This window comes from Lates calcarifer, linkage group LG21 (assembly GCF_001640805.2).
Source record: "Lates calcarifer isolate ASB-BC8 linkage group LG21, TLL_Latcal_v3, whole genome shotgun sequence".
Lineage (NCBI taxonomy): Eukaryota > Metazoa > Chordata > Actinopteri > Centropomidae > Lates > Lates calcarifer.
The window spans coordinates 194,643-207,030 of NC_066853.1; the positions used below are offsets into that span (position 1 = coordinate 194,643).

Genomic DNA, 12,388 nt, shown 5'->3' on the forward strand with positions numbered 1-12,388 from the left:
TCACCTCGTCTTGTTTTTACAGGCTGTTGGTCGTCATGGTAACGAACAACAGCCAGAAAAACCCAACATGTCCTCTAGGTCAGAGGTCAACATATCAGCCCCCCCCCCAAAACACAAACACAAGAAACACTGAGGTTTACATAGAATCCCAGTGAAGCATGCTAAAGGTACATGTGAGTTTCTGCTATCGCTATAGAGCTAACATTAGCATTAGCAGCTGTTTACGTCAGCCATCTTTGTGTTTATAAGAACAGGTCCTCTGAGCAGCTGCTTCATCCTCTCCTGTTGGACTGAGACAGACCGGACTCTACACAGCGCTATTAGGAGGCGGGGTGGGGCTAGCTGTTAGCATGCTAATGTCAGGAGAAGAAGTGATAGAAACACAAGAAGAGTTAACACCGAGTGTTACTGTCAGCTGTGAGTAAGCAGCTGCTAATGCTAACGTTAGCGATGTAGTGATAGCAAAAACTGACATATAGCTCCTTTAAACTACACGATAGGTTCTAATATCTGAACTTCATTGATAATGTTTTGATTAAAATGATCAATAACTGTAAAAGTTCAAACGGTTGATCTGTTAAATGTTTTCAATGAATCAGTGTCGGGTGGTTTTACAGTCGCACCTGTCCAACAGGTAACAGGTAAGAAAAATGACAGAGACATTAAGTTTCAACAACCTGCAGCAGATTTAATCCAGAAAACAAACACTGATCATATCGATTGATAACATCAGTATTGATCTCCGTCTCATTCTGATACAAAAACTGTAAAAAGTAAAAACACTGGACAAGCACTGAGACTGAGGCATGCTGGGTAATGAGTTCTTGTGGTCTGACTGCTCCCAGTCTGAACTGTCTCAGATACACTTCCTGGTTTCTGATCAGCTGATGTCCTGCACAATGATGTCATCAGCCCTGTGGATACACCTGTGTGTGTTCTGGAATGTGACTGGCTGATCAGTGTCTCCACAGAGCTCAGTCATCAGAGTCAGGTAGATACACCTGAACACAGAGCAGAGGTACAGGTGTACAGGTACAGGTGTACAGGTGTAGAGGTGTAGAGGTGACAGATGACACATTTTGATGAGATCATCATGTCACAGAGCCGAGAGGAGAAACAACAACAATGATGATGATGATGATGATGTCACAGGGCATCCTTCCTTCTTCTCATCAGCCCCGGCAGCGTCAGCAGCGCATCTCGTAGATTCCACTTCGTCCGATGTAACGAACCATTTAATGACATCATGATCACTGTAGTTCAACTTCGACTCAAAGACCTTCAGATACCGAACCTTCAGACCTGAGGGAGCAAATGGCCTGAGGAGGAGGAGAGGAGAGAGGAGGAGAGAGGAGGAGGAGAGAGGAGGAGAGAGGAGGAGAGAGAGGAGAGAGGAGGAGAGAGGAGGAGGAGAGAGGAGGAGAGAGAGGAGGAGGAGGAGGAGGAGAGGAGAGAGGAGGAGAGAGAGGAGGAGGAGGAGGAGAGGAGAGAGGAGGAGAGAGAGGAGGAGGAGGAGGAGAGGAGAGAGGAGGAGAGAGAGGAGAGAGGAGGAGGAGAGAGGAGGAGGAGGAGAGAGGAGGAGAGAGAGGAGGAGGAGGAGGAGAGGAGAGAGGAGGAGAGAGGAGAGAGGAGGAGGAGAGAGGAGGAGAGAGGAGGAGAGAGGAGGAGGAGGAGGAGAGAGGAGGAGGAGGAGAGAGGAGGAGGAGAGAGGAGGAGAGAGGAGGAGAGGAGGAGGAGGAGGAGAGGAGGAGGAGAGGAGGAGGAGAGAGGAGAGAGGAGGAGGAGAGAGAGGAGAGGAGGAGAGGAGGAGGAGGAGAGAGAGGAGGAGAGAGAGGAGGAGAGAGGAGAGAGGAGGAGAGAGAGGAGGAGAGAGAGAGGAGAGAGGAGGAGGAGAGAGTTAAGCTACATCAGGTCTCTGTCTGTAGGGATGTCATGATTCTAACTTTACTTGAGGAAAGATGAGAGGAGAGAGAAGAGAGAGGAGGAGGAGGAGGAGGAGGAGGAGGAGAGAGGAGAGAGGAGGAGGAGGAGAGAGGAGAGAGGAGGAGGAGGAGGAGGAGGAGGAGAGAGAGGAGAGAGGAGAGAGGAGAGTGGTTGAGTCCTGACCTCAAAGTTCATAGAGAGAGGAGGTCTGGTCCACTTCTTCTTGTCGTTTGTTGGCAGCAGTTTGATCTCTGCGCTGATCTGAGACTCCTCCATCTCTGCCATCCTCTTTATCCTGAAACACAGAGAGCACTGCTCAGACCTCCTGCTCCTCCTGCTCCTCCTCTGATGTGGAGGTGATCAGCAGCATCAGCAGCTCCACCCTCTGCTGCTGATGCTGCTCATCTGGACCCTGTGTCAGCACAGACCGGCTCAGAGGTCCAACTATCGACCACTTCAGACCAGAACACAGGACTCTGGGTTTAACAGCAACAGCAACAACAGCACCAACAGCAAGAACAACAGCAGCAGCAACAGCAACAAGAAGTGGTATTACCTGGTTTTTATCTGTTTTTAACTGGTTTTTAACTGGTTTAACTGATTTTAACTGGTTTAACTGGTTTAAACTAATTTAACTGGTTTTTAACTGGTTTTAACTGATTTAACTGGTTTTAACTGGTTTTTACTGGTTTAACTGATTTTAACTGGTTTAACTGATTTTAACTGGTTTTTAACTGATTTAACTGGTTTAACTAATTTTAACTGGTTTAACTGGTTTTTAACTGTCTGACTTACTTCCAGATGATGGCGTTCTCGCTGGCCTTATATTTGGCTTTTCCCTTCATGCAGATGAGCTGGACTCCACTGGTGTTCAGAGGGGTGGGAATATGAACCTGAGGGAGGTCAGAGGTCAACAGATCAATCACTTTAGAGTCATTAATTAGTCAGACAGACAGAATCAGATCTGGATGAAGTGAGTCCTGGTTTCAGGAGGTTTCACCTCGATCTTCTGGGCCAGTAGCGAGGACTTGAAGTTGGACTTGATGACGACTTTAACCTCCAGTTTGGTGCGACCGACCTCTCGGACCAGAGGGATGACTCTGAAGGGGAGGATGATGTCTTTAGTGGTTCGATACCTGGGGACAGACGACACGAAGTCAGAGCCACCGTCTCCTCCCGTCTCTGGTAAACCCTGAGTTACCTGTGCAGGTAACCTCTGACCTCATGAGCTCGTACTCTCCGTCTGGAGGGATGAAGCTGATGCTGCGTTCGGAGTCAAACTTACTGAGCCGGACACAGTGATGGAAGGTACAGTCATCGATCGCTATCGACTGCTTACTGCTGAGGAGACAGAGGAGGCAGTTCAGAAGTCCCATTGAGAAAACTACAATTTCAACAACTTCAGACCAAACTACACTGTGATGACATCAGTGGGTCGGATACCTCAGCCAATGACTTTGACCTGGTAACAGTTATATTTAACAAAACCAGACACACTGAACTGTGTCTGTGTCTTTATAATTATTTTTACTTTAAATGTTATTTTCTTCTTTGTTTTGATTTTTCTCTTCTTCTTCACGGTTTCTGGAGCGATTCCTCCACGTTAATAAAGTTCTACCTGATCTGATGAATGAGACAGAGAATGAACGAGGGTTTGTGATTGACAGCTGGACAGAGAGGTGTGAACACCTGCTCAGACTCAGGTGATAAACCCTCAGGTGATGCTGCAGTGTGACCTCTGACCTCTTGCCTCCGTCCTCAGATCTCCCTCCTTTCCCCTGCTTCTCGATGACGATCTTATCGTTCATCCCGAACTTACACTCGGGCATCCCGCTCAGGTAACTCTTCATCACCACCCGACCTGAGACGTTAGTGCTGAGCACCTGGCCTGCCTGCACGCACGCACGCACACGCACACGCACACACACACACACACAGGCTGTCAGACTGAGGGGTGACGTCGCCCCCTGGTGGCTCAGAGACGACAATGCAGCTGACGTCACAGTAGAAGTAATGGATTACAGTGAGGTGTAATGAGTTACCCTGAGGGGACATGAGCAGGTTGACACTCTCCAACACGTCCAGAAACAGCTCGTTCCTCCTGTACTTGATCCCCTCTCTCCTCCAGCCGATCTGACCTGTGACCTGGCTGGTGATCTGAGACTGCTCCTCTTTGGACTGAGGGGGAGGAGGGGGAGGAGGGGGAGTTACAGTCAGTGTGACAGATGAACATTAGCTGTAACTGACTGTGTGTGGACTCACATGGTGCTGCAGGTGATCCAGGTGAACAGGAAGCAGCAGCAGGAACAGACAGGAAACAGGTCGTTAGTGTTCCCGCCCTCTCTGTTCTAACATCCTAATTGGTCGGCCTCAGCCTCTACAACTCCTCTGATTGGTCCACATCCGTCACTTCATCCTGTCAGTCAGACCTCTGTTACCGCGACAATGAGCAGGTGAGTTTTATCTCTGCTTTGTCTACTGGGCAGAGTTTACACCAGACTTTTATTTTGAAGGCCAATAGAACAACTACTGTTCATGTTGATGTTTGAGACAGAAGCTGCTGCAGCTCAGACTGAGTCTGTGTCTGACAACAGTACGACAGGATTCCTACAGTTTAACCACAAACATCTCTACTGACAAAACCGTGGTTTAACCAGCAGCTGCTACTGTGTGGTGCTTTTACTTCAGTAACACAAACACAGTTGTCGACATAATTTATATGTCAAATAACAGACTGTTTATTTTGCTGATTTTCCATCAGATCCATTTATTTTGGCTGCTCATGCAAACTGTGCTGCTGCAGTTCATGTTTAACCTCTGTGCATACATGTCCATAATAAATACATGTAAATACAGTGTAAAGAGTCCAGAGAATCAAACTACAGTCCTGCTCTCAGTCTGAATCATCAGGTTCATGGTGTGAAAGGAAGTCAGTCAGTCAGTGATCAGTCAGTCAGTCAGTCAGAGTATCAGTCAGTCAGTCAGATCAGTCAGAGATCAGTCAGAGATCAGTCCAGTCAGATCAGTCAGTCAGTCAGAGATCAGTCAGTCAGAGATCAGTCAGTCAGAGATCAGTCAGTCAGTCAGAGATCAGTCAGTCAGTCAGAGATCAGTCAGTCAGTCAGAGATCAGTCAGTCAGAGATCAGTCAGTCAGAGATCAGTCAGTCAGTCAGTCAGAGATCAGTCAGTCAGTCAGAGATCAGTCAGTCAGAGATCAGTCAGGAGATCAGTCAGAGATCAGTCAGTCAGTCAGAGATCCAGTCAGTCAGAGATCAGTCAGTCAGTCAGTCAGTCAGTCAGAGATCAGTCAGTCAGAGATCAGTCAGTCAGTCAGAGATCAGTCAGTCAGAGATCAGTCAGTCAGTCAGAGATCAGTCAGTCAGAGATCAGTCAGAGATCAGTCAGTCAGTCAGTCAGAGATCAGTCAGTCAGAGATCAGTCAGTCAGTCAGAGATCAGTCAGTCAGAGATCAGTCAGAGATCAGTCAGTCAGAGATCAGTCAGAGATCAGTCAGTCAGAGATCAGTCAGTCAGTCAGAGATCAGTCAGTCAGTCAGAGATCAGTCAGTCAGAGATCAGTCAGTCAGTCAGAGATCAGTCAGTCAGTCAGATCAGTCAGAGATCAGTCAGTATCAGTCAGTCAGTCAGAGATCAGTCAGAGATCAGTCAGTCAGTCAGAGATCAGTCAGAGATCAGTCAGTCAGTCAGAGATCAGTCAGATCAGTCAGAGATCAGTCAGTCAGAGATCAGTCAGTCAGTCAGAGATCAGTCAGTCAGTCAGAGATCAGTCAGAGATCAGTCAGTCAGAGATCAGTCAGTCAGTCAGAGATCAGTCAGTCAGAGATCAGTCAGTCAGTCAGAGATCAGTCAGTCAGTCAGTCAGTACCTGGCTCTTGACTCCCTGCTGAGTGATGAAGGTCTTCAGAGTTCCAGTCTCTGAGTTCTGAGGGTAACCAAAGTCCAGGATCTCTGCAGGAAAGTCACAGCAACCACAGACCTTCATCATCATCATCATCATCATCATCTTCCTCCTCCTCCTCCTCCTGTAGGGACATTTCCTGTCAGCACTGTATTTTCTTTAGGCTTTGATTTTCTCATCCAACACTTACAAAAATCAAAACCTAAAAAAACCACAGAGCAGCAGAGCAGTGGCGGTGGCGGTGGCGTGTGGTCGTGAGGTCACTTCCTGTCACAGAGGAAGCAGTGTAACTCTGAAGGAGACCAGTTTACCGTCCAGCAGTCTTCGCTGATCTTGCCGAAGTACGCCGCCATCACGTCGCACATCTTGTACAAGGACTCGAACACCATGATGACGTTCTGCTTAGTGGCGGCGGCGAGCCAGATGTTGGAGCGTTTGGCATGGAAGAAGCTGGTGTGGGCGATGTTAGTGACCGGAGAGCGCACCTGCTGCCGGGCGTGGATGATGTTCACACGGAACGCATCCACCGCATTCCTCCTGCAGACAGAGACCAACACTGACCTCAGATCAGTCACACACCTGTCCTCTCACCTGTCCTCTCACCTGTCCTCTCACCTGTCCTCAATCAATAATCAGTCAACATGATCTGGACCCTAAGAAGAGGCTGGAAACTCTCTCTCTCTCTCTCTCTCTCTCTCTCTCGATTTGGATTTGGATTTATTGTCATGACGTTTTACATAAAACATGTTGCTAAAGCATAAACTGACATATGAACATTAGAACATCAGTAAATACAACGATAACTATATACACTAAGATAATAATAAAGAATGAGATAAGAAATAACAAAACAAACAAACCCCCCCCCCCAAAAAAAAAAACAAGAAACCAAAATAAAATATATATATATCCATATACATGTGTATGTATATACATACACACATATAGAATCCCTACATTAAACTGTGTCTCTCTGTGTGACGTGCTGTGACAGACTCTCTCCTCTTCTTTTGTGATCATGACTGTACCATTATGGTATATATTAATGGTTAACTTTGGACAAGTTGTGTTTCCATCTTCATATACAGAGATTTGACTGTGAAGACTCCTGTGAAAGTTGTATGTAAAGTCTGCAATAACTCTTTCTGGTGATTCCTTTAGGACCTGTACTTTAAAAGTCTTTTTGGCCTTAGCAGATGTGATATGACTTGGATACAGTATCTCGCATCCTTGTATCACTGTGGCCTACTGTCAGATTTTTATAATCTTCTGAATGATGACTCAGTCCAGAAAAAGAAAGACAAAAAAAGTTCCTCCCTGGTGTCGTTTTTTTTCTCCAGTAATTAATTTGAGTTAGCTTCAGTATGCTAATTTAGCTTACTTGGAGCTGTCCTCCTCCTCTGCTGATCTGTCTGTTAGTGTTCCGTGGCAGTTGATGGCAGTTGATGCTAGCTTCTTAGCTTCTTAGCTAGCTGGTTGTTACAGTTGTATCTTGATTTTCTTTTTTTGGCTTGTAGTTGATGGAAATTCCCCGTTCCTTTTCTTAAAAGTATTTCTGATTGTTAATCTTGTTTGTTGTTGAAGTTTAAATTGTAAATTGTCTAAAAAAAAAAAAGCACTACATTTTAAATATAAATCAAGAGTGCATCATTTCTGCCGTCTCTCATAGAACTCTCTGTCTCTCTCTCTCTCTGTGTCTCTGTCTCTGTCTCTGTCTCTCTCTCTCTGTGTGTCTCTGTCTGTCTCTCTCCCTCTCTCTCTCTCGGCGGCCATCTTGTCAGCTCAGACAGTGATGACCTCATCACTCTGAGGTTTCTCTCAGCGCCGCAGGACTCACTGCTACACTGCTGTTGCCTAGCAACAGGCTCCCTGCATCACAGAGCGACAGGAGGACGGAGGCTGCAGCAGTGACACGTTCAGCACAAGTCTCTGTAACGACGAGTCACACAAGTCACATGACTCAAGCACAGAGCTCAGTCTGTCTATTTACTATGACTTCTGATTAATAATCAATGATCAATAATTAATCCTCAGACACGGTTTGATTCTCAGATCCTGGATCTGAACCAGATGAAGGATTTTAAAGATCTGAAGTTAGCAGAGATACAAGCTAAGCTAACGTTAGCAACAGAAGACCACTACTTCCATGATCCCACACTACTTCATGATGTCATCAAAGTGCGTCTTGTGTGGTTCGCAAGAAGATTTTCGGTCTGTTGTCATGTTTTGTTTTGAATTATAAATCAGTTTACTTCAGTAAATCTCACTCACTCATCAGGATGAGTTCACTGACCCACCTTCACTTACTGAGCTGGAGCTATTATCTAATCATTATTAATCAGTTATTGATCAGTAATAACTGTAGTTATCTGTGTCTTATCATTACTCTGTGTTTTATTTGTGTCATATTCTTACTGATGTTTTCTGTTAGTTTTCCTACTTTACTTTTTTATCCAAACTTTAAACTTCATAAAAATGTTAAACACCTGTTCACCTGTCGGGCTCACACGGGTGTGTCTGAACCTGAACCGGGTCCTCCTCAGTCTGAGCGGCTGGACTCATCCTGCTGGTCTGACAGGCATCTCAGCCAATCACAGCCCCTCCTCTACCTGACTGTGGATCAGTCTGTGGCTCATGGGCACGTGGGCAGGACTCACCCGATGTCATCGCGGTAAACCCTGGAGATCAACACCTCCCCCTTGTGGTTGTAGATGAAGAGTCCTCCGATCATGGCCGCCGGCGTCAGTCAGAGACGATCATGACGAAGAGTCACTGAGAGGAAGAGGAGGAAGTAGACTCTTATTATCACAGAGAAGAAGACTGTTATCAGGCATCTGTCAATCAGAACAATAACAAAGTTTGATGACATCATGAAGTAGCGTAGGATCATGGGAGTAGTGGTCTTCACCACCATCACTAACCAGCTGATTAAAACCAGTAAAAACTCTTAATAAATGAGTTTTATGTTAAAAATCTGAGTTTCTGTTGCTAACGTTAGCTTAGCTCATGTCTCTGCTAACTTCTTTAAAATCCTTCATCTGGTTCAGATATAAAGTTTAAACCTCCAAGATCTAAAACGTGTGTCTTAAAAATGAGGCTTAAAACTGTAGAGAATGTAAATTTTCTGACAATAATGCTGACGCATTAACAAATACGACATGACGCCATCAACATGCGACCAAATGAAACGGACCGTTACCGTAATTAAAATCACTGAAAACATTTAGGACATTTAGAACAGAACTTATTCTATGATTAAAACGTTAATCTATCCCTGAGACAACAAACATAATGAAAACAGTGAAGAACGTTAATTTATTAATTCTTTAAAAATTACTGATCTAAAGTGATTCATATTTAAACATTATAAACATTAAAACATGAACAAATATTCAGTTAATCCTGAGATTCAAACACAGGAAATTCAAACAAAAATCCAAATAATATTTACGAACTAAAGATTCTAACGTTAGAAATTATGTTTAAATTAAACGATTCAACCATTTTGTTCTTCTCCTGACACAAACTGGCTTATATATATATATATATATATACATATATATATATATACACACACACACACACACACACACACACACACACATATATATATATATATATATATATATATATATATATATGTATATATATATATATACATATATATATGTACACACACACACACACACACACGTATTAAATGTATGCCTTATTTTTAATTATTTTATTTAAACACCGTACATTTCCATTAACTGGTCCCTTTAACGTTACAGCTGCTAGTTAGCGTGTTAGCTTGGCTGGGTGCTAATTTTCTCTGTCCCGTTCTGAATATTATAAAAGACAAATATTAACCACAGTCACAGTAACGTTATTCATGAGCAGCGGTAACGCAGCTCTCAGGTTCCCACTGATAAATCTGTCTGACGGAGCCCATTCAGAACTCCATTTAAAAACCTGACATTTTAACGGGGCTACGGTTGATTTGATTCATCCACACACACAGCCTGCTCGGATACTTTAACGGTCGGTAACGGTGGATTTTCACGGTACTTTCGGCCACCTGCAGCGAGTGTTACGGTGATATTTACGGTTTGGATATCACGGACAGACTGGCTGAAGTTACCGCCCAGTCACGTCTGCTACGATGCAGCTCAAGAAAACGTTAATAACCGACGAAACGGGGAGTTTAAAGCTAAAAGGCTCCAATTTTATTTACAATGGCTGCTGTTAATGTGAGCCGAATTAAAAGGCGGTTCTTCCTGACTCAGACCTGATAACAAATCACGACCTGCACTGACTGATCTGGTATTGATAATCAATAACTGTCTGAAATCACAACACTAGCGTCACCTGCTAACGTTACTGCAGCGGTGAGACGGCGCCCCCGACGCTGCTGCAGTGCAGACAGAGGGAGCGACAGACAGACGGTCGGTCGGTCGGTGGACCTGTCCGTCCAGAGAGGTCCGCAGAGAGGCCACCGTGTCCCCGGACCCGCTCACACAGACCCGCGCGGGCCCCGACGTCCCTCCATCACCACGTTTGACCGTGAAAACCGGACTCTCCCGTCTCCTCCGGTCCGAGGTAAGATGTCGGCGGCGGAGCAGACTGTCAGCTGACGGAGCCGCGTCCCGTTCAGAGCCGCCGCCTCCTCCCACCTGACTCCTCCCGTCGCACTGGACCCGGTTTAACTCAGAACTGGTCTCTGTTTGACCCAGTTCGGTACTGATGAGTCGGTGTGGTTCACTAACCGACAGGACCCGGGTCGGTGTCTCCAGCTCTGCCCGCTCCCTCTCACACCGAGGCGGCAGGTGAGAGGATTGGGACGCGGCCCTCACTTCTCCTCAGGAGTCCTGATCATCAGGCCTCATCCAGACCTGATCCAGACCCGCAGACCTGCTCTGCTGCTGCACCAGAAACTGGATCCTGTAGAGACGATGATCTGAGTCTGATACAGCGACCAGGACCGGATCACCGAGGTTGGGGGACCGGAGGAGGAGGAGGAGGAGGGGGGCAGGTTGAGTCCACATCATTCAGGTCCTCTATCCTCCATCTTGCGGCCCCGGCCTGTCAAAGACCTTCATCATGATCTGAACTTCAGTTTGAAAATATAAATAAAATAAATTCAACATTAAAAGTTTGTTGAATGTTTGTTAGTTTTTTTTAATAGTTTTTCCCTTTAAAAGTTTCAGGGTGTAGACGGAGACAAAATAAAACTGATTCATCCGGTCAATAATCAATAAATAATGATGATAAATATATTGATATTAATTATTAAAGGTGTGCTCAGGATATTTCACAGAATAAATAAACAGAAGAGATGAGGTACAGGACTGTTAGAGTCTGGATCCTACTGACAGACTGGAAACACCAGAAACTGGTTTATCTACTTATTAAGTCTGATGTCACAACCATGCTAACGTTAGCCAGCTAATCTAGCTAACGCTAACTAGCTAAACAGGTCTCCATGATATCAGCTCTGGGGTTTACAGGGTGTTTCTTGCTCTGAGTCACATCTTCAGTCCTTTTCCGTGCTGCCACAAAAATAGCTAAAATAGCTAGCTATGGTTGTCTGTTTTCACCTGTATAGCTGGGTGAAGATAGCTAGCTAAAACCAGCTTTATTCACCTTAGCTGAGCAGCACAGAAAAGGACTGAAGATGTGGCTCATAACAAGAAACATCCTGTAAAACCCAGAGCTTATATCAGGGGTCCTGCTTTTACTAGCCGGTGCTAACGTTAACTAGGTTAGCTGGCTAACGTTAGCACCCACTAGGTCAAACTTTTTTCCCACTACCATTTCCTCTTCTCTTCCTCATCACAGTGAAAACAGTAGAATGACTGAATAGACTCAGCACTCAAGCATCTGGAGAACAGGAGAGACTCAGAGAACCTGAACCAGGAAAGACTTAACCAGTGGATCATTAACTCCCAGAACAACCTGATGTTCCCCCTTGTTACTGGTGTGAGAATCCGGTGATCTCTGATGAGTCTACCACCAGTTGGATGTGACCAGAAAACCTTCTAAAGTTAGTCTTTGAGGACGGATCCTGATCAGTCACATGAACCACCAAGACTTCTTTTAATGAGGGATTAGTGGTTCTCCTCCAACCTCCCTCCTGATGTCTGAGGAAGCTCCACCCTTGAACTCTTTAACCTGGTCCACCATTTCCTTGTCTCAGACCTCTGCCTCACACTCAGCCCCCCCTTGTTAAAAAAGAGAACCACCACCCTGGTCTGCCAGTCCATAGGTACTGGCTCCAATCAGTCCAACAGTATCATCCAAGTCTGGCACCTGATGCAACTGTGGAGCTTTTAAACTACCTCAGTGACCTCTGACCTTCAACTGCCCAACGTCACCAAGTCTTCCCCTGAACTGCCTCGTCTGATAGAATACCTCTGAAACCGTATAAAGGTCCTTCTCTATGTCCTAGTTGACTCCAGGTCCTCTTCACCGGAGAGATCTGATGATTACACCATGAAGCTAATCAGCGATTTCTGACCTTCATACCAAGTGGACACACCACCCACAACGGCAGGGATAAAGGTG

The 12,388-nt window shown here is 45.5% G+C and overlaps 1 protein-coding gene and 1 long non-coding RNA gene across 51 annotated transcripts; one reads left to right on the forward strand and one right to left on the reverse strand.

Moving 5' to 3' along the window:
• Window positions 1-667: 667 nt before the first annotated feature.
• ap2m1b (adaptor related protein complex 2 subunit mu 1b) lies at window positions 668-11,738 on the reverse strand. Its single transcript, XM_051065590.1, is given in 13 exon segments — window positions 668-1,231; window positions 1,234-1,319; window positions 2,105-2,218; window positions 2,719-2,816; window positions 2,924-3,059; window positions 3,145-3,264; window positions 3,667-3,811; window positions 3,966-4,101; window positions 4,186-4,191; window positions 5,810-5,957; window positions 6,146-6,379; window positions 8,500-8,614; window positions 10,193-11,738. Coding segments are annotated over 12 exon segments (1,341 nt in total). The 5' UTR covers window positions 8,574-8,614; window positions 10,193-11,738; the 3' UTR covers window positions 668-1,187.
• Window positions 4,362-5,816, forward strand: LOC127139055 (uncharacterized). 50 transcript variants are annotated; one of them, XR_007808905.1, is made up of 7 exons: window positions 4,362-4,875; window positions 4,979-5,035; window positions 5,066-5,130; window positions 5,295-5,370; window positions 5,445-5,520; window positions 5,574-5,637; window positions 5,669-5,816. It is a non-coding gene; the product is annotated as an uncharacterized LOC127139055 (long non-coding RNA). The 50 variants fall into 50 exon arrangements; XR_007808930.1 differs by having other exon boundaries at window positions 4,979-5,016; XR_007808925.1 differs by lacking the exon at window positions 4,979-5,035 and adding an exon at window positions 5,196-5,234 and having other exon boundaries at window positions 5,066-5,141; window positions 5,310-5,370.
• Window positions 11,739-12,388: the final 650 nt, after the last annotated feature.